Source organism: Moschus berezovskii, chromosome 21 (assembly GCF_049115385.1).
Source record: "Moschus berezovskii isolate FMDL1 chromosome 21, NW_MosBer_1.0, whole genome shotgun sequence".
Lineage (NCBI taxonomy): Eukaryota > Metazoa > Chordata > Mammalia > Artiodactyla > Moschidae > Moschus > Moschus berezovskii.
The window spans coordinates 38,427,000-38,448,337 of NC_142480.1; the positions used below are offsets into that span (position 1 = coordinate 38,427,000).

Genomic DNA, 21,338 nt, shown 5'->3' on the forward strand with positions numbered 1-21,338 from the left:
GTTTCCAGTCTTCTCCCTCCTCTCCCCACCCCCTACCTTGTGGTAGGTGGGACATAGACACTTCAAGTAAAAAAAAAAAAAAATCCAAAATAAAGAGGTCCCTCAAATGTATGACAATATAGTGGGTCTGTATCATTTCCAAGGTCTGTGCTCTTTAGACAAAGTTCTTTCTCAAACATAAATTAAAATGAAAAGAACATTTATGGGTATAGTCCCTGACAGATTATAGAATCCATGACTTTTAGGGTTAGCCAAGTGTTTAAGAGAATCGAGGCCAACGTTCTTGTGCTACAAGATGTGTTTGAAGGGAATTTAAAACATGCTTCATTTAAAAGGTAACTCTTCTCACAAAATAGACAACATGAAAGAAGGAAGAAGAAGCTCTAACATGGAACAGAGGCTGGAGGTGACTTATTCTTGGGGAAATGCCAGTATCATGAGCTTTGTGTCCATATGAGCATTCATCGTTCATTCCTTCTCTCAGTGATCAGCTTTTACTGAATGTCCCCTCCATCTCAAACCAAGTACTGGAGGATGCAGAAATGAATAGAGCCCCGATCTTATCCTTGTGGAACCCAGAGCCTAGGAGCCGTGCTGCCGGTGCTGAGACTCATTCCTTTCTTCCACAGACATTTAACAAGGGCCTGCGATGGCCCAGCCACTGTTCTAGCCACCCAGGAGACCGAGAGAAACAAAATAGACTTAAGTCCCTGCTCTCAGGTTGCTGACACTCTGGGAGGAAAGGGAAAGACGATCAATAAGCAAACCTGGATGGGTGCTTGAGCTTCATTTAGAAATATTTCACAGTGGAGGTGGTGCTTGAGCTGCTCTCTGGAGGTAGAATAGATACTTACCAGGTAGCAAGGTAGGAAAGACATTCTGGGCCTAGGAACCATGAGCAAAGGTGTGTGTGGGCTCGTCACTCAGTCATGTTCAACCCTTTGTGACCGCATGGACTATAGCCCGCCAGACTCCTGTCTCCGCCTGATTCTCCAGGCAAGAATACTGGAGTGGGGAGCCATTCCCTTCTCCAGGGAATCTTACTGAGATGTAAAATGGCCTGGCAGGTTTAGGGAACGACAAGCTGTTCCTTCTGTCTATAGCTTAGGAGGTAGTGGAGAGATTACGAGTTAAGGGTGAAGAAGCTGGCTGGGCCGAGGTCATGAAGAGACCTACGTGCAGTTGGTAGGTTTATTAGGGATTTATTCTCTCAGAGATGATGAGGCACCCCTGATGTTACTAGCAGGGGGAGGAGATGTTCAAGCTGTTTCTGAATGTCCACTTAGGATGTAGAGTGGGGAGACGGGCCTCAGGACTTCTGCAGGAGCCCCAGGATGGGAGCTGGTGCCCCTGGTTATGTAGCACTGTTCATCCCCACAGGAGCAGGGTGGTGTCAGGGGGTCATCTGCCCAGAAGCCTTCTTTGCACCCCTCTGCCAGCAGTACTCAGCAAGCAGCCTGTCACCCATAGGAAGCAGGAGACACACGTCAGAGGCCTTGTCACCCAGGTTCCCTGGAGGGACACTGCAGGACAGCCACTCCCCCCTCGCTACATGAGGAAAGCCCTGGTTTCTGTAGGATAACCTGGTTTCCAGAGCCTCTACAAGGCTCAGCCGCTAGATACTGGCTTTAACCTCTCCTCCTGCCCCTGACTGCTTCCCTGCCTCCTTCCCTTCTTCCCTCTCTCTCCTTCCTCGACCCTCAGCTGGTGCTAGACAGCAATGAATCCCTGGGACCACCAGGAAGAAGGCTAGTGCTCCAAGGGCCTGCCTCCCACACAGTCTGCCAAGATCTCTGCACTTAATCTCAGCCTCAAAATCTATCTTACAGCAGAAGCAAGTTTGGCAAGAGAGGAATGTGTTTGCAGTGCTCGCCAAGGGAATCTTTTGTGTTTCTCTGCCCTGAATTTGGTTTGATTATGTATGTGTACAGACTCTTCAAATTTTTCTCATGTGATATTTAAATAAAGCCATTTCAGTGTCCAGCCTACTTTACCCCCTAGGCATCAGATCAGAGAAACAAGGTGTGTGGGTGGGGGTGTTTGGGACATACCTTTTTCTTTATATGATTCATAGAGGTCACTGGCCTCAAGGCCCCTCCTAGCATATCTTTCTTCTCCTGGGCTTGGGCATCAGGTGTGATGGGACTTGTCAAAGAGCACTGTGGACAGAGAGGCTTGGCCTCTGCCCCGGCCCGGCCACGGGGACTGCTGCCCCCTGCACTCCAGCATTGTAGCAGGACCAGTTTCACAGGGAGGAATGCAACAACTACTTTGTTTCTGCTCTGCTAGAAAAATATTCTTTGTTCCAATGATTTACAGGCCCTCTCGGCTGTCTCTTATAATGAATTTAGATGTCTAGACACCTATTTTTTGCCCCTTTGTTGAGGACACGTTGTCTCTGACAAAAAAAGGGAAAAAGCAAAACAAGAATTCCTAGGCATAAAGAAGTCTCCTTGGTGAGATTTAACTATTTGTGTCCATTTCTGTCTGATCTCGTACTCCATTCACCCTACCACTCTGGCTGATGGAGGTGGTTGGGCCTTGGGCTTGACAGACCAGCTCACAAGTCTGCTGTCCCTACCCATGCCCCACCTGCGCCTGCTCTCCAGACTGTTGTGCCAAGAGGCTGTTGGAGTCGATGGGGTGCTGCCTGAGGTACTCAGTCAGCTGCTCCTGTAAGTCCAAAGATAGACTCTGAGGACCTTGAAAGCCATGGGAAGAGTAGGCCCAGGGCTCTGGTGTGGTGGTGGGTATAGACAGGCCCCTGGAGTCAGGTTTTGACACCAAAGCTCAGTCCTCATTGATTCATTCCCCAGCTGATTATAGAGCACCTGTGATTTGTCAGGCACGGTACCAGGCACTGTGCCACACACTGGGGACACAGCAGTGAATAAAAAGGACATAACCCCTGTTCCCACAGTGTTGAAAACTGGAGACTCACATCAGCCTATCTTTGCCTAAACAACTGCTCATGCTTCTGGAGCCAGATGGGCCATGTGTGTGTGTCTGTCTTCTGGTCCATGGCAGACATCGGACTGAGCTTCCAGTGACCTAAGCAGTTAGCAGCTTGCCAGAGGGCATTCTGAGGGGGGGAAAATACATAAAAATAAAATGCACAGCCTTCTCCTAAATAAGGGAGAAATTTAAGATCACTGTTAGATCTTAGCAAAATTAGCAGGATTCACGGAGTATAAATAGATAAGACAGAAAGTGACCACTTTCTATTTTGTTTCCTTGAATGTAGGTGAATTCTAGAAAGATGGCGATTTTGCTGTAGGACACCATGGTTGTATCTAAGATGCTTGGAGGGATGGTTGGATGGACGGATTTAGAAAGGGGCCAAGAAACTGCCCCGTGGAACCTTTTTTAGTTTATTTCTATTATTTAGTGTTATGGTTTTGGTATGGTCAGGGAGAGAGCTGTTCCCATATAAGTGAATTTTGCAGAGGACTAAACTTACCTTTAAAACACAGTATTTATTTAACATTAACTACTTGTGTTCATTTTAAAAATTGTAGTCTCTTATTTCTTAAACCATACTTAATATATATTTTTGATGCCTTAAAAAATGAGTACCTACTATAGTATCAAGTACCTGAGCATTATCACGTATGTGAAGCCAATTTTTTAAGTGTAGAGTACTAATAGAAGGTCGTGGGTTATAATATGTGTTACTACAGTACAGTAATGTCACTCAAGACCAACCATTTATACTAAATGATTCCAGGCAACTTTCTCAATTCTTATTTCTTCTTGAAATAATTTTAATTCCCACCCCCTCACTTATTAGTGTCAGCTGGTGCTTCTTTCTGTCTCCAGCAGTCTCCTAATTTGCTGATTCCAATCCACTTTTGTTAGACTTGCTTCTGAAATGTGAACTGGTAGGCTGAGTTGGAGCTTGCAGAACTTAGCTGTAAATAATTGGCGTGGGTTTTGTGGACAGACTGGGCACTCCGTGAGGGCAGGGATGTCTCTGACTTATTCGCTGCCTCACTCCCCAAGCCTTACATAGCGCTCGGTCAGAGTAGATGTTCAGTCGAGTTTTGATGAATGAACTGGTTTGTCTGCTCAGCAGCCTGCTTGCTCACTTCCTGGTTCTTGGCTGCATTCCAGGTGGTCACAGTTGGAGGAAGGGGGCCTTCTGGGTGAGGAGAATCAGGCTGTTTTCCATTTACATAACATGATAGAGTCCCCAGGGGCCTTCCTAGCCACTCTCCTTGGGATCTTTGAAGTGACTACAGCAGTTTTCATTTCACAGATGTGAAAAATGCAGACTGCCCAGGCCAACTGCATTTCTAGACCAGATGCATACCTACTCAGTAGCTTACCTCCACTTTCCTTTTTTTTCTTCCTGAAATTTAACTGTTGGGAAAAACTCTTCAAGTCGTACCAAGGATTAGCATTATAAATATATTATAGGTGATAGTGGTTGTTTCAAAAACAAGGTAGGTCTGCAGGCATGCAGAATCCAGAAGGCAGCTGATTACATCACCATCACAAGAGGGTCCTCATTTAGAAGTCGCGTGTTCCAACAGTTACTCCTGAGAATCTAGCCCCATCACCAACCGTTCCTCTCTTTCAAGTTCTTATGTCTGATAGTTTGAGACAAACCCTTGGCACAGCCTAGCACATAGCCAAGAACTGGTTATTTGATACCTCGCCAAGCAGAATATAGGTTTTTGAAGAAAGGCCTTTTGTGTTGGTTTAATCTGTGTATGTCAGTTGGTTTAGTCTGTTTAGAATGGCAGTATGTCATCCTCCTCTTCATCTGGGCTGGCAAAGTTGTGCGAGAAGCTGGCTGGCAGCCAGTCATTGGAACGAGCTCAGGGCTTGGCGACAGACAGCCCCTCTGCCTAGGAAGGGGCAGACCCCTGGGTGTGATAGCCCTGGACAGGCCTGAGAGGTGAGAGAGAAGCCAGCTCTCAGAGTCAGAAGAGTTTTCCAGGCCCAGCTCCGTAAACGACTGGCCAGTGGACCTATAACAAGTCTCAAACTTTCTGAGTTTCAGATCTCTTCTTATAAAAAAGTATAGCCATCTGTGTCTGCTCCCCTCAAGGGTGTTGAGAGACTCAGATGATATAGATAGAGGGGTTTCAAAGACTACTGAGTACCGTCTCCGCCAGTGGCAGGCTTTCTGCTGCATTGGATGTTGCTGAGGTTCTGGCGTGCTGCACTCCATGGGATCGCAAAGAATCAGACACGACGTATTGACTGAACAATAAGCAACAACTGTCTATGTGATGCCCTAGAAGATTTTGGATTCCTTCACATCAAGTGAGAGACCAGTGTCACCCCACTACCCACAAAGGAGGAGGATTTTTTTTTTTCAAGACCTCTCCTTATAACCGGGCCAGGGAGCCCTGCCTGGGATGCTGAGAATCTCAGGCCCAACTTCCTTCTAGGGGAGCAGATGAATGGTCATAGGATCCATTCTTTAGGAATGTCTTAGTCCAGGCTGCAGTAACAAAGTTCCATAGACGGGGTAGCTTGTAAAACAATAGGAATTTGTTTCTCATTTTTCTGGAGGCTGGAAGTCCAAGGTGAGGGTTCTGGGGAGGGCCCTCTTCCAAGTTACAGACTACCAGCTTCTCATCATATCCTCACAAGGCAGAAAGAGGACTCGAGGGCTCTCTGGGGTCTCTTTTATGACGGTATTAATCTCATTCATGAGAGCTCCACCCTCATGATCTAATCACCTCCTGAAGGCCCCAGCTCCTGATGCCACCACATGAGGATTAGGATTTCAACATGAGAATTGAGGGGGGCACACAAACCTTCAATCTATGACAAGGGACTAGCTGAGCAGACCTAAGACAATGTGAAATGGAGACCTGCTTCAGAAAATGGCATCTGTACCCCATGAGAAGAGATCTTGGTATGATTCTTCCCCAAGGCAAGGTACAGAAAAATGTGTTAACTAGAGACCCGGTGTCACTTTGATTCACTCATTCCAGTAACTCTGAGGTGCCCAGCCCTCTAGCAGAGCAGGGGAGCACAGAAAAGTAAAGGAAACAGTTCCTGCCCTTCTGGAACTAGGAATTAAGCTGCTCACGCAATTTACAATATAAGAGCTGCTGCCTTGTCTTTGGGTTGAAAAGCAGAGGCAATCTCTGGCCTTGCTGCCTGGGAAGGCTTCCTGGGCATAAGGATTTCCTTAAGTGCTTGGAGGGAAGCTCCTCCTGGGTCTGAATCAAGAGCCCACAACACCAGCCTTATTAGCTCTGGCCCTTCCTGCTCTGTTTTCCGATTGACAGGTCTGGCACAACAGCCCACCCACCCACACACACACACAAACTAAGCTTAAGGCTGTTTCTCTGTACCACTTACCTGTGTTTCTTGGATCGCGCATATGCTAGGATTTTCTTTTCAGAGCTGTCAGAATGCACTTCCTACCCCACCACCACAAGATCCTGGCTGGCATCCCCAGCCTGTTTGCACAGCTCTCTCCTGTGGAGGCAGGGCCAGGGAGAGGCCGCGGCATGGCTTCCCAGGTGGCATGAAGCTTGCTGATGAGTCCCAGCCAGAGCAGGGCCCGCTGCTGCCAGGCGCCCTGTTCTGATGAGCAGCCCTTACGGAGAGGCGGGTGTGGGATGACAGCACTCACTAGGCCTCACACACTGGGAGGGGACTTCTGGTTCTGCGAGTGTAGGGAAGCCAGATCTGGCAGGAGGAGACCCAGAGCAGCAGAACTGGTGAGCTAACCAAAGTCTCCTAACTAACGTTACCTTTTACATTGTGAGCACAGACACTGTTTTGTTTGATCCTCATGTCAACCCTGAAGCCTGCCACCTGCCTCTGTTTCATTGAAAGAACACTGTGGCTCAAACCAGTTAACCGACCAGAGCCAGGGCTACTTAACACCAAGCTCCCTTGAGCCTGCGGATTCATGCTTGTGGCCTCTGAGAGACAACTGGCCCATACACTTCTAAAATACACCTGGTTAGTGAGGAAAGCCTGCTAATGAAACTTCATGCTGGCCAGGGGTGACGAGGAATTGGACCTGAGCTGTGGATTGAATTGTATTCCCCCAAAATTCATATGTTGAGCCCTAACCCCCGGTGTGACTGTCCTTGGAGATAGAGGACTTTTAAGAGTTAATTAAGGTCAAATGAGGTCACAAGGGTGGGTCCTAATGTAATAGGATTGGTGGCCTCATGCACATTCACTAAGGACAGGCCACATGAGGACACAGTGAAGTGTCAGCATGCAAACCAGGAAAAGAGCCCCCACCAGAACCCAGCCATACAGCACTCTGATCTCAGACTTCCAGGCCTCTAAACTGTGTGAAAATAAATTACTGTCATTTAAGCCACCTAGTCTAGGGTAGTCTGTGATGGAAGCCTGAGCAGACGAAGACAGGCTGGCACTGCATCTAGATTGTTTCTTCTCTCCACGTGAAATTCTTCCACCTACAATTCTAGGTGCTCAGATCTGATCTAACCTTGAAGGTCCAACCCACCTGCTCAGTGCAGCCTCCCTCACCTTCAGTTCAGTCAGTTCAGTCGCTCAGTCGTGTCCGACTCTGTGCGATCCCATGAATCACAGCACGCCAGGCCTCCCTGTCCATCACCAACTCCCGGAGTTCACTCAAACTCACGTCCATCGAGTCAGTGATGTCATCCAGCCGTCTCATTCTCCATCGTCCCCTTTTCCTCCTGCCCGCAATCCCTCCCAGCATCAGAGTCTTTTCCAGTGAGTCAACTCTTCTCATGAGGTGGCCTAAGTATTGGAGTTTCAGCTTTATCATCAGTCCTTCTAGTGAACACCAGGACTGATCTCCTTTAGAATGGACTGGTTGGATCTCCTTACAGTCCAAGGGACTCTCAAAAGTCTTCTCCAGCACCACAGTTCAAAAGCATCAATTCTTCGGCGATCAGCTTTCTTCACAGTCCAACTCTCACATCCATACATGACCACGGGAAAAACCATAGCCTTGACTGGATGGACCTTTGTTGGCAAAGTAATGTCTCTGTTTTTTAATATACTATCTAGGTTGGTCATAACTTTCCTTCCAAGGAGTAAGCGTCTTTTAATTTCATGGCTGCAGTCAGCATCCACAGTGATTTTGGAGCCCAAAAAATAAAGTCTGACACTGTTTCCACTGTTTCTCCATCTATTTCCCATGAAATGATGGGACCAGATGCCATGATCTTTATTTTCTGAATGTTGAGCTTTAAGCCAACTTTTTCACTCTCCTCTTTCACTTTCATCAAGAGGCTTTTGAGTTCCTCTTCACTCTCTGCCATAAGGGTGGTGTCATCTGCATATCTGAGGTTATTGATATTTCTCCCGGCAATCTTGATTCCATACTGTGCTTCTTCCAGCCCAGCATTCCTCATGATGTACTCTGCATAGAATTGAAATAAGCAGGGTGACAATATACAACCTTGACGTACTCCTTTTCCTATTTGGAACCAATCTGTTGTTCCATGTCCAGTTCTGACTGTTGCTTCCTGACCTGCATACAGGTTTCTCAAGAGGCAGGTCAGGTGGTCTGGTATTCCCATCTCTTTCATAATTTTCCACAGTTTCTTGTGATCCACACAGTCAAAGGCTTTGGCATAGTCAATGAAGCAGAAATAGATGTTTTTCTGGAACTCTCTTGCTTTTTTCCATGATCCAACGGATGTTGGCAATTTGATCTCTGGTTCCTCTGCCTTTTCTAAAACCAGCTTGAACATCTGGAAGTTCACGGTTCACATATTGCTGAAGCCTGGCTTGGAGAATTTTGAGCATGACTTTACTAGCGTGTGAGATGAGTGCAATTGTGCGGTAGTTTGAGCATTCTTTAGCATTGCCTTTCTTTGGGATTGGGATGAAGACTGACCTTTTCCAGTCCTGTGGCCACTGCTGAGTTTTCCAAATTTGCTGGCATATTGAGTGCAGCACTTTCACAGCATCATCTTTCAGGATTTGAAATAGCTCAACTGGAATTCCATCACCTCCCTAGCTTTGTTCGTAGTGATGCTTTCTAAGGCCCACTTGACTTCACATTCCAAGATGTCTGGCTCTAGGTCAGTGATCACGCCATCATCCTTAGTAAGGAGTAATCTCTCCCTCCCATGGGATGCCCCAGTACCTTATCCTTCCCTGTCTGATGACCCAGGCTCCTTTGTATTATTGTCCTTTATGGACATACCTCATCTCCCTGAGAGGTGAGGCTTGACTCCTCTCCATGCCCCCTTCAGCATTTGGCACAGGAGGCATTCAGTAAATGGCCACTGAACTTAGAGCTGTCTTCTGGCTTCCTCAGTTGGGGCACCCAGTTATACTTCACTTGGTAGGAAGTGCAAAGATTGGAACCAGAAAGCTTAGTGGGTGTCCAGGGATCAGCAGATGAAAGAATCAACATGTTCCACTTGTCTACTCCAGATTCCTTTTATTTTTATTTTTTTCCCAGATGCCTTTTTAGTGCCGCCATTCAGATCCTCCTGTCCCTCTTTCCAAGGCTATAGCACACATTGGCAGCATGCAACTTTCCTTTTTCTAAAGCCCCTTCTTCCCAGAATTGTTGATAGTTCCAAAAAGAATAGGAAGTGAGGGTCTCTCGCCCACTTCCTCTCTTATCCTCTCCTGTTCCTTCTCCCAAGCCCTTGCCAGTGAAGAAAAAAGGTGGTGAGTGCCAGGGCATACAGGTAAAAGGTGCCTTTCTTCAGTGACCATGGAACTACTCCTGCTGGCCTTTGCTTAGAAGCCCAAAGGACAGTTCTCTCCAGAGGATGACCAAGGATGGGTCCAAGAAGGCCTTGAAGTGCTCTCTCATGTTCTGATACAGTCACGTAGTTTCAGTGTGACTTGTCTTAAATTCACAACGCAGTAATCTAATTCTCAGTGAGAAAGAGTATATTAAAGACCCAGAACTCTTGGTCGTGTTCTTTTTCTTTATTTGAGTGCTAGTGGCTCAGACAGTAAAGAATCTGCCTGAAATGCAGGAGACGTGGGTTCAGTCCCTGAGTCGGGAAGATCGCCTGGAGAAGAGCTACCCACTCCAGTATTCTTGCCTGGAAACTTTCATGGGCAGAGGAGTCTGGCAAACTATAGCCCATGGGGTCACAAAGAGTCAGACACGACTGAGCGACTAACACTAACACAGGTTTGTTCACTTTGTGAAAAATCAGGCTTTTAATTTAAAGGGGATAATGTGTTATGCTTCATTGGAAAGTATACTTAAAAAAAAAAATTAAAACCCAAAACAACTGAACAGTTTGCTTAGGTCACACAACTAGTTGGTGACTAGAGTAAAGGCCAGAACTCTCAGATCTCCTAGCTCTATAGTTAGTATGTATTTTGGAATCACACCCAAGAGCAAGAGGCAAGTTCAGTTTCAGTCGCTTTTGATCTTAAGTGAAAGTGAAGTCTCTCAGTCGTGTCCGACTCTTTGCAACCCCATGGCTCCTCCATCCATGGGATTTTCCAGGCAAGAATACTGGAGTGGGTTGCCATTTCCTTCACCAGGAGATCTTCCCGACCCAGGGATTGAACCCTAGTCTCCCGCATTGTAGGCAGATGCTTTACTGAGCCACCAGGGAAGTCCTTTTTGATCTGAAGTTGCTGGAAATTCTCTTGGTTTCCTTGGAGTCCTAGTTTGCATCTGAAAATGGACAAAATGGTTGAGAGAATGTTTCTCATTACTACTGAGGCCGCACCAGCTCCCTACCTGTTGTCTGATGACTGTGGCCACTAAAGAAATCTACAGGCAGGTCACATCCTTCCTTGGTTCAGTGCTCGGGAAAGGGGCTCTGTGAAAATACCCTTTAATGTTTGTGTTGACCTGTGTGCCCTGAAAGAAAGGGCAGGTGGCCTGGCCAGGCTCAGGGTGGTACCACCTTAGGCCTTTGTCCGGACACAGGTGACAGATCAGTTACTGATTTAGTTGCAACTCCACGAGGAAGGCATATAGAGAGACATACTTACATCATACAGTAGGAGATTTCTCTTATGTATTTTTCTTTCATTCAGCAAGACGTTCATGTCCTGTGATGACTCCCTATTGACTTTCTACTGATTTTGGACAGCTTAAGCAGTCCCAAGTGACATTTGACTCCCCCCTAAGGCCTGGGACTGAGTAACTGGATGAAATAAAACTAAGTCCTGCCTTCATCCCCTAACCTGTCAAAAGCCTCTCAGGCAACTCTCTCCTCATCCCCAAGGCCCTGAGCATTAAGGTCAGGCTGTTTGCATCCCCGGCCTTGCTTCCCTGCCCCTTAACCTAATTCAGCTGACTGTTCATCTGTGCTCATGACATCAATCTGCCACTACTCTGTGCCCTGAGCCTGCCTGCATTATCCAGGAGTAGTCTCACCTACTGAGCCTCAGTGCTACTGGTTGGCCCCTTCCAGACTTTCCTAGTGCCATCTCCCCACAACGTCTGAATGTGGTTTGAGGGACAGTGCTAACTAGATGTCCTCCTCTGGCTCACTGCCAAGCCAGGGGGTAGCTTGCAGCACCCCTGGCAGACCCCTTGACTGTAATCTGGCTAAGTCCTGTCATGGGTGGTCCTATGGGTAGAACTCCTTACCCCAGGCACCCAAACTGCCTACCTCCATTTGTGTCTTCTGCAGTCAGGGACTTAAAGATAGTGGCCTCTGACAGGTCATCTCACTACCCTGCTGGTGACCTCTGTAAACTCACTTTTTCAACAGGCAACTCACAGCCAGCTCTGTTCCCAGAGGGGACTGACCCCCAAGGGACTGACACCCCCCCCTCCAGCGAGGGTCAGGAGTCCAGGTGGAATAAGTTATGGTTAAGCTCTCATGTTCTGTGCTGATTTACCAGGAACCAGGAGTCGCCATCTTTGAGTTTAACATTGTGCCTGTGCCAGCCAGACTGTCCAGTTTAATATCTTTTCAATTAGCGAGTCTTCCAGTAATAGCATTTTAACAGTGAAGTTCCAAAAAAAAAACTTGTTCTTAATTTTTGTCCAAAAGGGGGAAAAGAGGCTTCTAATAATGGTATCATTATAAATTCTAAAGTGATGATCATTTGGCTGTGCGACAAAATTTGTAGCTAATAATTAAAATAAAGATTTAAGTAAATGCTTTATCAATAAAGTGGATGATAGGGGCACATTTTTCTCAGCCAGTGTCAGGGATGGCAGCCCATAGCCATGTGCTGAATTGTCACACTGCAAGTCTTTAAAATTCCTGCTGGATTTGAAGGTATTAACAAGTCCCTATCAACATTCTCTAAAGGTTTTTGATGTCATTTTAGCTATTGAACTAAAATATGTGAACTATTACTTTGTTGATTTTGTTCTTAAACCAAACTGCATTATCATCTGAGAGTGTGTTCTTAAAGTATTGTTAAAAGTACTTTGAAAACTTGTAAATCCCTATAATTTATGTTTCTCCTGCCTCTGCTGTTTCATTCTGTCCTTCTGGTTTTAATTTGAATGCAGTCCTGTCTGGGTGTGTACCTGTAAAATTGTGTTTTTCCAAGTACAATTTACAGTCGTGACCTTAGATTTTACAGTGTTCCTAACCTTCCGTGAGCTTCCTCCTATACCAAGAAGTGGGGCTTCGGGTCACCCAGCTCTTTTATATTAGAACAGTCTAATCAAGGTTACTTGAAACAGATCTGATTTTGACATTTCTTAGTTTATCATATAGGCCTAGGGAGTAAGTTCGGAGGGCTTCCCTGCAAGCCCATTAATTGCATTGCCCCATTTCTTCAAATGTACACAGTTGTAAACCTAGACTGCTTCAGGACAACAGTCTCGTTTATCTAAACAGTTCTCCTTTTAGACTCAGTGGCACTGATGGAAACACAGATAAGCAGTATGGATCGGAGGAAGGAACTTTTGGAGCTTTTTTTTTTTTTTTTGGCTGAAACTGTTCCCATTCCCCTAACAAACCCCTTTTTTCTTTCCAGGGGCTTGTCTGTGTGTGGAAAAAATTGATCTGTGTTCAGTATATTCCGTGAGCTAGGGAAGGGAAAGACTGCAGTGGGAGGGTATAGGAGAGGGTATCTTTCTTCTGAGTGAGCTCTTGGAGGTTTTATGGAATACGGCTATTTTGCTCTAAGGGGAAGAGTGAAGGGTGGGGCACTGTGTTAAAGTAGTGCGTATCCTGAATCCATTTCGTGGGCATCCTCTCTCCATGATGAATCCATGGTTCCTCGTGGATTATAAGAATTTTTAAAATGGATGTAGAACTTTTGGCATCTTTTCCTTAAGTTAGGAAATGAGATTTCTTTCTTTTCCGCTCCTTTCAAATATCACTTAATATAAGCTCTGATAAGGAGTTAGGAGTATTTTTTTCCCCTCCTTACACTTCTTCAGCACATTTTCCACTGATTCTTACGGGACATGGGGCAGGCCAGGGCTCTATGGCAGCTGATCTGGGGTTCCTCCTGTTGCAGGTCATCGTGCAGTCCGGCCGCCACCCCACAGTACTGCAGAAGCTTTGCCAGCTGCCCTTCCAGTATTTCAGTGACCCACGGCTGATCAAAGTGCTGTTCCCGTCACTTATTGCTGCCTGTTACAACAACCTTCAGAACAAGATCATTCTGGAGCAAGAGATGAGCTGTGTTCTACTGGCCACGTTTATTCAGGTACCTTCTATATTTGTGCCAAATTCTCCGACTCTGTGTGAAAGCTAATGCAACTGAAAAATAAAAGTGAACCAGCTGTTTATCCTTGCCATCCACACTACCCCCAAATTTCACCTATTTATGTGCTTGACCGTCATGATAGTAAAACTGGGGTTTGAATATTGTATGTAATTTCTGTTTGAAGGATTTCAAGAAAAAGGTATTTTTCCAGTTAAGCCTGTACTAAAGAAATGTTTTTAAAAGACTTCTTTAAAGCTTTAACTATTACTTCATCTTGTTTTTTGACTATTTATAGGGAATAGATAATGACGGCTGAAGAAAGATTAAAATTGCCATTTATTTGTAAATTTTAAAATAAATATTCATATGTATATACACACACAGTCAGTGTGTGTATAAGAAAAAAAACATTTTGTTGCTTTTTCTCAAATCTAAAACTTTTAATTGTGGCCTTATATTTTTCTGATCCAGTGAAATTCTTTAGGACTCGAATCAGAATCAGTGCTGTAGCAAAGCAGTATTTCCACATCTAAATTAACCCAGTCAACCGACAATAGAGAATCAATTTGGTTATTCTTTAACATTTGCTAATAGCTAATCCTGTTACTTTCCTGTCATTACACAATGACATTATTTGCTGAAAATCTTCCATTTTTTTTCAAATGTTGCACCCTGAAGCCAATATGTTTTTGTTCCATGACGCACATATGCTTAATAGACAGTGTTTTCTGTTCATAATAATAATGAAACAGAAAGCAGAATTTTGTATTGTTATTGTTCCTTATTCTGGCTAATATACATGTATCACTTTTGAAAGGGTATAACAGTGCCCAGCTGGTTGGGATGGCTAAAGAATCCCCCAAGCTTTCTTCACCTTAGAATTGGTTTACATTTCTTAAACTATCCTCTATTAGATGATCAGCTAATAAACACACTAGATCAATTATGCTTAGAAATGTTTTGTTTTCAGCTTGTTTCTTTTTGAGTCTAGATTCCAGTTTCAAAAAAAATTTTTCAAAAATATTCAGATTTATAGGTAGGGTATATATATTCAAAAAATCTTATAGTTAATAATGAAAATCTTAATGAAGTTTTATATAACCATCATATCAAAGTATAGGATTCTTCATATATTCTTACAGCCTTAGGATTAAATAGGAAATACGTTATAGAGAATTTTAAGACCATGATCTTAAAATTCATTCTTTCATTCAACAGGTAAATTTTTAGTGCCTCTGGTGTGCTCGGCACTGCTCCAGGCACTGGAAATACAGCAGCGAACAACACAGATACAAATTCCTGCCTTGAAATTTAGAGTTGGAGGAGTCAAACAAAAAAACAAATAAATGAGCAAAATAAATAGCATGTCAGATTGTGTTAAATGCTATGGAGAAAAGTAAGGCAAGAAAGGAAAGGGGGACAGGGACCTCCAGAGAGATGATATGCAGATTTTTGTGGCCTGAGCAAAGAGGCCTCAATCAAGACAGTGATTATTGAGCAAAGACAATTTTGTAGCTGTACCATCTTAGTCCCTTACATTTTTCCAACTGCTTGGAAAACGGTGTATAAAAATATAAATGGTATCAAAATCTAAAGTAAGGATCATATATAGTATTTTCATCTGGTGTTGATCTCAGAGTACTTCTAATTTGACTCTTCTCTATTATAGTTAATACACAATTAAATATAATTTAATATAAATTTAACACATTAACCATATATTGTAGCACAGATTTTATAAATAACTATGGAAATTTCTTATAATGCTTATTTGGGATAGGATGTTAAAAACAAATTTTTTTTTTCTATAAATTATTGTGCTCAAGAGAATGAAAGTACATTGGACTTTGGTTTATATAATAGTTCTTCAAGGTGCTCTGTGTTAGATTATTAGTAGTCGCTAGAAAATATTAAAAATCAGAGCTAGCAGTTTGTCCTAGGTTCCTGAAATTTCACATTTTATAGATGACCTTTTTCATGTTCCATCAAAGAGTAAAACTGCTGGACTTTTAAGATTTAGCTACAGAATGGATAGACCTAAAGAATATTATACTACATGAAAGGAGTCAGAGAAAGACAGTTACCATGTGATTTCACTTATATATGAAATCTAAAAAATGAAACAAACATAGCGAAACAGAAACAAACTCAGAAGTACAGAGCACTGGTGGTTTGGAAAGCGGGATGGGGAGGTGGGCAAAATACGTGAAGGGAATTAAGAGGTACAGACTTTCAGCTATAAAATCAATGTCACAGGAATTTAACGTACAGCGTAGGGAATACAGTCAAAAATATAATAACATTGTATGGTGACAGCTGATAACTAGACATATCATGGTGACCGTTTCAAAATGTAGATGCATATGGAATCACTATGCTGCACACCTGAGACTAATATGATATTGTATGTCAATTATACTTCAATTTAAAAAATTTAGCTACAGAATACATAAGGGCTTTTATACTTGTGGGTTTTGTTTAATGTTAATTTTTAAGACAGTATTTGGCTAAAGAATTCAGTTTGTTAGATATAAAACAAAGTTATACTTTCCGCAGCAGGCAACAACCTGGCCATTGGTGATACTGCAGTTCAGTTCAGTCACTCAGTCGTGTCCGACTCTTTGCGACCCCATGAATCATAGCACACCAGGCCTCCCTGTCCATCACCAACTGAGTCATCATTATTTGATTTAAATATGAGAACCTGAATTACATAACATCTGTTTCTTAAGCTTTTATATTTGGGCTCCAAAGTATTCATGGTAAAAAGTTATCTCAGAATTCAGAGGCATTTTTAAAACCACTCTCAGCAAAGTTCCCTGTTCATAGCATTGATATAAAAACACTTTTCTCGTTTCACACAGGATTTTGCACAGACTTCAGGTCAGGCAGATAACCAGTCTTCTCAGCCCAAAGGTATGTCTCTATTGAAGTTAAATGTCATGTGTTTGTTAGCTGGACATTGCTCACTCCACCCTTTGCAACTGTTAGAGAAATCAATTTATTACATCACCTAAAATACTTGAAGTTCAGATACCAAGTATATTTCAGAGAATAAAGAAATTGATTTTGTCATCAAACATGAGTGTATCAGAATATACAGAGAAATCCATGGAAGTAAAAGAAAAGCACGAAACATCTTTATATAATTTATACTCACCTCATGCAAGTTATAATAAATGGTGAATAATTACTAAAGAGCTACCTTGTAATAGAAGAGACAATCAGATCATTAATATTGGCCCATATTATTCACATAAATGCTGAAATTACATACATTTAGTTCCCTACCGGTGTTCAGAATAAAATTGTCATTGGTAGTAGCCCATATGTTCCCCTAAAATTCAAGCACTTGAATTTTTTATTGAAAATAAAAATTGTAAAATTGTTTTACATGAAGAAAGAGCACAGTTCGGGGCCAAAAGATTTACAAAAAAAATGTTTTTCCCTGTAGCATTTCTGCTGAGGTGAGTCCTGTGATCAGAGCTGAGATATAGAATTTTTACTTTTTTAAATATTCTGATACCCACACTGTAATTGAGAAGTACAAGTTGCTCTTTGTCTGACTGTCATGTCAACATCTCTGATTAATGAGACCTTCATCCAGATTTTTCCCAATTCTTCCATTAGTTTGATAGTCTTTAAAGTGGCCAGAGGTCTAGTTCCAGCAAGATCCTCTGGGGCACCCACTCAGTAGCCCTCACTTTGGGGGAGGAGGAGGTCACCTGGGCAGGGGGTGTATGTGTGTCTCACAGTTCTTTACAATGGACAGGTGCTGAAAAGTACATAAATGAGAATATAACTAAAGCTTTAACAGTATCATGAAAGAATATCATGTTTTATTGGCTCAGACACTCACAAGTAAACAGAAAGCTATGCCCCTTTTTAGAAATTCAAGTCAACATCATAGTTGGTACCATTTGCCTAAGTCAGAATTAGTGTGCAAGTTCACTTCTGCCCTGACTCAGTCACAGCCTTTTTTTAAGTCATTGGAGGCTACGGAAAAAATCATAATTTGTAATCGTAATTTGTTAGTATATCTTAAAAACAATGGTTTAAATTTTGAATTTTGAAAATGCCTAGAAAAATCTTCTAATGCATTTATTTTTAACTGTACAGCAGTTTTCTGTTTTTTGCCAGTAAGAAGTATAGACATTCTTTTTCGTCCTCTTCCTCCTGACATAAGGATGAGTCACCATTTGCTGCCTATCAGGCATGTCCCAGGGCTGCCTCTGTCTGCTTGGTTTCAACCTCTCTTTTCCAAGGGATCATCTTCTCTGATTTTCATGCTTTCCCCAATTACTATGGGATTAATCTTCAAAACAGCAAATGGGGAACTGTTCTGTACTTTGCTTAGAAAAGTCATCGCTATACTGGTGACAGCTCATACTATGCTTACCTGATTTGAAAAATGATGATGCCACACTAAGTTGCTAGTCTGCACCTGGACATCTGTTCCCCTATTGCTTAGAATGTCCCCATAAAATGTTTCAAGATGTTTTGAGTTCATTGCCCATGTGAACCTCTAAATTCTAATGTGAAGCAGCTCCTGACACACCACATTCTTATTGCTAGGGAAGAATCCCAGTTTCCAAATCCTCACTGCTGGCCAGGAGACTGTTGTTTCAGTAGCCAGTAAAGCTCCTGATAGTTCCCTCTGCTTTGTTGGCAATTGAATGCCAGATTTGAGCATTTTTTAAAAGTTATGTTTAAACTAAAATTATGTTTTAGATCAAACAGACTATTTTAGAAAACAACCATCAAGTTTATGTACAGATATAGCCTTTCCAGGCTAACTTAAGGATGGAATACTTAACTGTCATTTTATTTTATTCACCGTACTTATTTTCCCTATTTTCTTACTCCATAGTCCAAAAATGCTGTTTTTCATAATGTTTTACCTAGAGGTTAATGTCTGAGTAGCTTAGAAGCATGAAATAGGTTGTAATTGAAACATATATTATATATTTTATACTACAGATATAGATGAGTTACCTTTACTGAAATTTGCATCATGGTTTATTTGAAATGTATGTCTCCATTTTGGACTCAGATATCAAAATAATTTTCATTTCTTAAATGTTGAACACTTTAACTTGTTTACTATTCTCTTTTTTCCCCCCTCAGGAAAATGCCTTGGTTCCCAAGACTATCTTGAACTGGCTAACAGGTTTCCTCAGCAGGCCTGGGAAGAAGCGCGACAGTTTTTCTTAAAAAAAGAGAAAAAATAAAGGTTTTGGTTGGTTGTATATTTGAGTACCCTCATTAATATTTTATATTGTTCAAAACATTGTAACTACTCCTTAAGAAGTTCATTTTCACATGTTTATACTCTGTAGATATCGTATATACTTTACACTATTTATAAAGACTGTAGATACTTTAATGTTCTTTCTAATCCTGGGAGTTTATTTCATTTATGCGCAATAGTTTGGAGTTTGGTAACTTACATCCTATGATAATATATACTTTGCATTTGTAATATGGGTGAAATTAGACAAAAAGTTAGCAAGTCTGTTTTGTTCTTGTAATAAAATAACTTATTCTGTTTGCAGTGGTGACTTTTCTTGTGAAGGCAATGCAGATTTGAAAGAAAAACTAATTCCAACTCCGGAAGTAATCTTAAAGACTTACTAAAAGTTAACCTGCTTTAAATTTCCCTTATTAGGTTTGAGTAGATGTTTGTTAACAGTTTTACATTCTAATTACATAATATGTTCTAGCAGCTATCTGAAATTAACTTAGAGCATTGTATTCATTTGTCTGCCTAAACTTTCCCAGCCGCCAATACCGAGAGTCTCTTATAGAAATAGGATTGCTGAACTGAAATTCTCCAAAATAAAAATTAGGGATCCAAAAAAAGATCAAACATAGTGAACCACCCTAAAGCATTTTCTCAAATAACTGCAATGAAGCCGAAGTAAAAATAAAACAGATGGTCACAAAGGTCCTGAATAGACGTTTCCACTCCTGTGCAAGGCTCACGGCTGAACGGGAGGAGTGTCTGCCAGGAGATGTCGACCTTTTCATATCTTGTTCTCATCGTTTCTCCACCTTAAGCCGACGGTCAGTGCCAAGCCGTTCACTGAGTGACACTGGGAATTATTTCTGTCAGATAAGGATCAAACATTAGCAAGAAAAAAGATCTGATGGGGGGGATTAGTATTAATACTATACGATTCAAGACTGGGGGCGGAGGGGACGGAAAATACAGAAGTTACACCGGATTGTTAAAAGCAAACTTACCTCCTGTTCAGGACACTTACTTTTGGATTCTCCCAAGGCTGTCGAGTTCTGTGTATGCTGTTTTTACTTCTTTGCAAATAGAAAATAAAGAGGTCCAATTTCAAACGAAAGAGAAAGAAAGCAAACGCAATCCCTGTGTGCTCCGTGCTCCTTCCGCCCGGCCCCCGGGGTCTTCCGCGCGCTCGGGCTGCGGGGCCGAAGCCCGGCTGGGCTCGGGGCTCAGGGCGGGGAAAACCCCTCCCGCTCCAGCGGCGCCCGCTCCCAGGGCTTGGCGGCGACTCGGACCGGGGCACCAGACCTAGGGCCCGGGGCCCTCGCCGGGCGCACGCAGAAGCACCTCGAGCCGCGGCCGGGCGGAGCGCCGCACACCGGGAAGCCAAGGGGGCTCGGCCCTGGCGCCCGCACCTCGCCTCCGGCCGGCGGACGGGGGCTCCTCCGTGGCCAGAGAGCCTGGGAGCCAGGTACCGGCGGCCGGCTTCTTGCGCTACCCGCCGCCGCCCGGGGCGCACCATCCAGGGAAGGCGTTCCCAAATTCCGCTTTTCCCCGCATCTTGGGGCGTGGATGCAGAATCCTTGTAGCTGAAATGAATAATCAAATATTTATAAGATTTCCTGCAAGACGCTTCACAATAGAAATATGCTTATCTGGTCGGAAATTTGCCAAAAAGCCATAAATAATTGAGACAGCTGTGATTAACCTTTCAGAAACCATACCAGAATTCGCAATTAAACATTTAATTGAATGGTCTCATTTGGCCCGCCCCGCCCCCACCCCGTCCGGGAGGGGAGGAGGTTTGATTGAGACGAACCCCGGCCCCACCCGGCTGGGGAGGCTGAGAGGATCGGGCCCGGGGGCTCCTCGGGGGCTGACTCCCGACCCGCGCGGTTTCTGGAGGTCTCAAGTTCCCTACTTTATTATTGCGCGCTCCGCCGGGCCAGAGTGATTGAAGCTCCCCTGGGTTTTACGACTTCTAAACTCACCCGGGATGGGGAAAGCACAGCGCGCAGGTGAGCGCAGGCACATCTTGCTCCAGTCTACGGGGACGAGTGCCACCCACTGGCGTTCTCCTGGGGCGGGGGCCAGGTTCCCGGTACCCCGCGGCTCAGGGGCCACAGGTGGACCCGCTGGGCCGAAGCGAAAAGCCCCGGGTGGGTCCAGCCCGTGAAGCTGACGATGCGACTGGGCCCAGCCGGAGCGTAGGTAACCATTGCGCCCGGGCTTTAAAGCCCAGAATTGGAGCCAAAACGGAAAAGGCCGCCCGAGGCCCGAGAGCAGCGGCATTTGAACGCCCAACGCCGTTGCCTAACCGAACTTCCCGCTCTCGGCGGCAGCTCGCTGTCCCGGAGCTCTACGCGGCTAGTCCTTCCGAAGCCCAGCACGATCTCGGGGCCGCGGCTTCCTGCCGAGTTCCGGAGCCTCTTCCTCGCTCCAGGCAGTCGGGGGCGCTGTGAGCCTCGAACCCCGAACCTAGGTCCGGAACTCGCCTCCTCTACCATTTTTCCTTCCTTCCTTCCCCAGGAAGGAAGCCACCTGGGCCAGT

General features: G+C 44.0%; 2 protein-coding genes across 5 annotated transcripts in view; one reads left to right on the forward strand and one right to left on the reverse strand.

The window, feature by feature from the left end:
- The window catches only part of SCAPER (S-phase cyclin A associated protein in the ER), a 420,138-nt gene extending 400,314 nt beyond the window's left edge, over nt 1–19,824 (forward strand). For all 4 annotated transcript variants that reach the window (XM_055418057.2, XM_055418061.2, XM_055418059.2 and 1 more), the window contains 3 exons: nt 13,360–13,551; nt 16,416–16,467; nt 18,679–19,824. In XM_055418057.2, coding sequence (XP_055274032.1) covers nt 13,360–13,551; nt 16,416–16,467; nt 18,679–18,782 — 348 coding nt within the window. In that variant the 3' untranslated portion in view covers nt 18,783–19,824. The remainder of the gene's footprint in view (nt 1–13,359; nt 13,552–16,415; nt 16,468–18,678) is intronic.
- On the reverse strand, nt 19,544–21,294 carry LOC129550071 (uncharacterized). Its single transcript, XM_055417569.2, has 4 exons — nt 21,106–21,294; nt 20,709–21,016; nt 19,818–20,376; nt 19,544–19,659 (listed from the first exon to the last, which is right to left on the reverse strand). Exons 1-4 carry the CDS (start codon nt 21,292–21,294, stop codon nt 19,654–19,656), a joined length of 1,062 nt encoding a protein of 353 aa, XP_055273544.2. The 3' UTR covers nt 19,544–19,653.
- Between the last annotated feature and the right edge of the window lie 44 nt (nt 21,295–21,338).

What these genes read in the sequence shown, in the direction of transcription:
- LOC129550071 (XM_055417569.2), bottom strand. Translation starts at nt 21,294, where the DNA reads ATGGTAGAGGAGGCGAGTTCCGGACCTAGGTTCGGGGTTCGAGGCTCA. An exon ending in CGCCGAGAGCGGGAAGTTCG is followed by an intron (nt 21,017 to 21,105) that starts GTTAGGCAACGG and finishes TGGGCTTTAAAG; the next exon opens with CCCGGGCGCAATGGTTACCT. An exon ending in GCGGAGCGCGCAATAATAAA is followed by an intron (nt 20,377 to 20,708) that starts GTAGGGAACTTG and finishes TATTCATTTCAG; the next exon opens with CTACAAGGATTCTGCATCCA.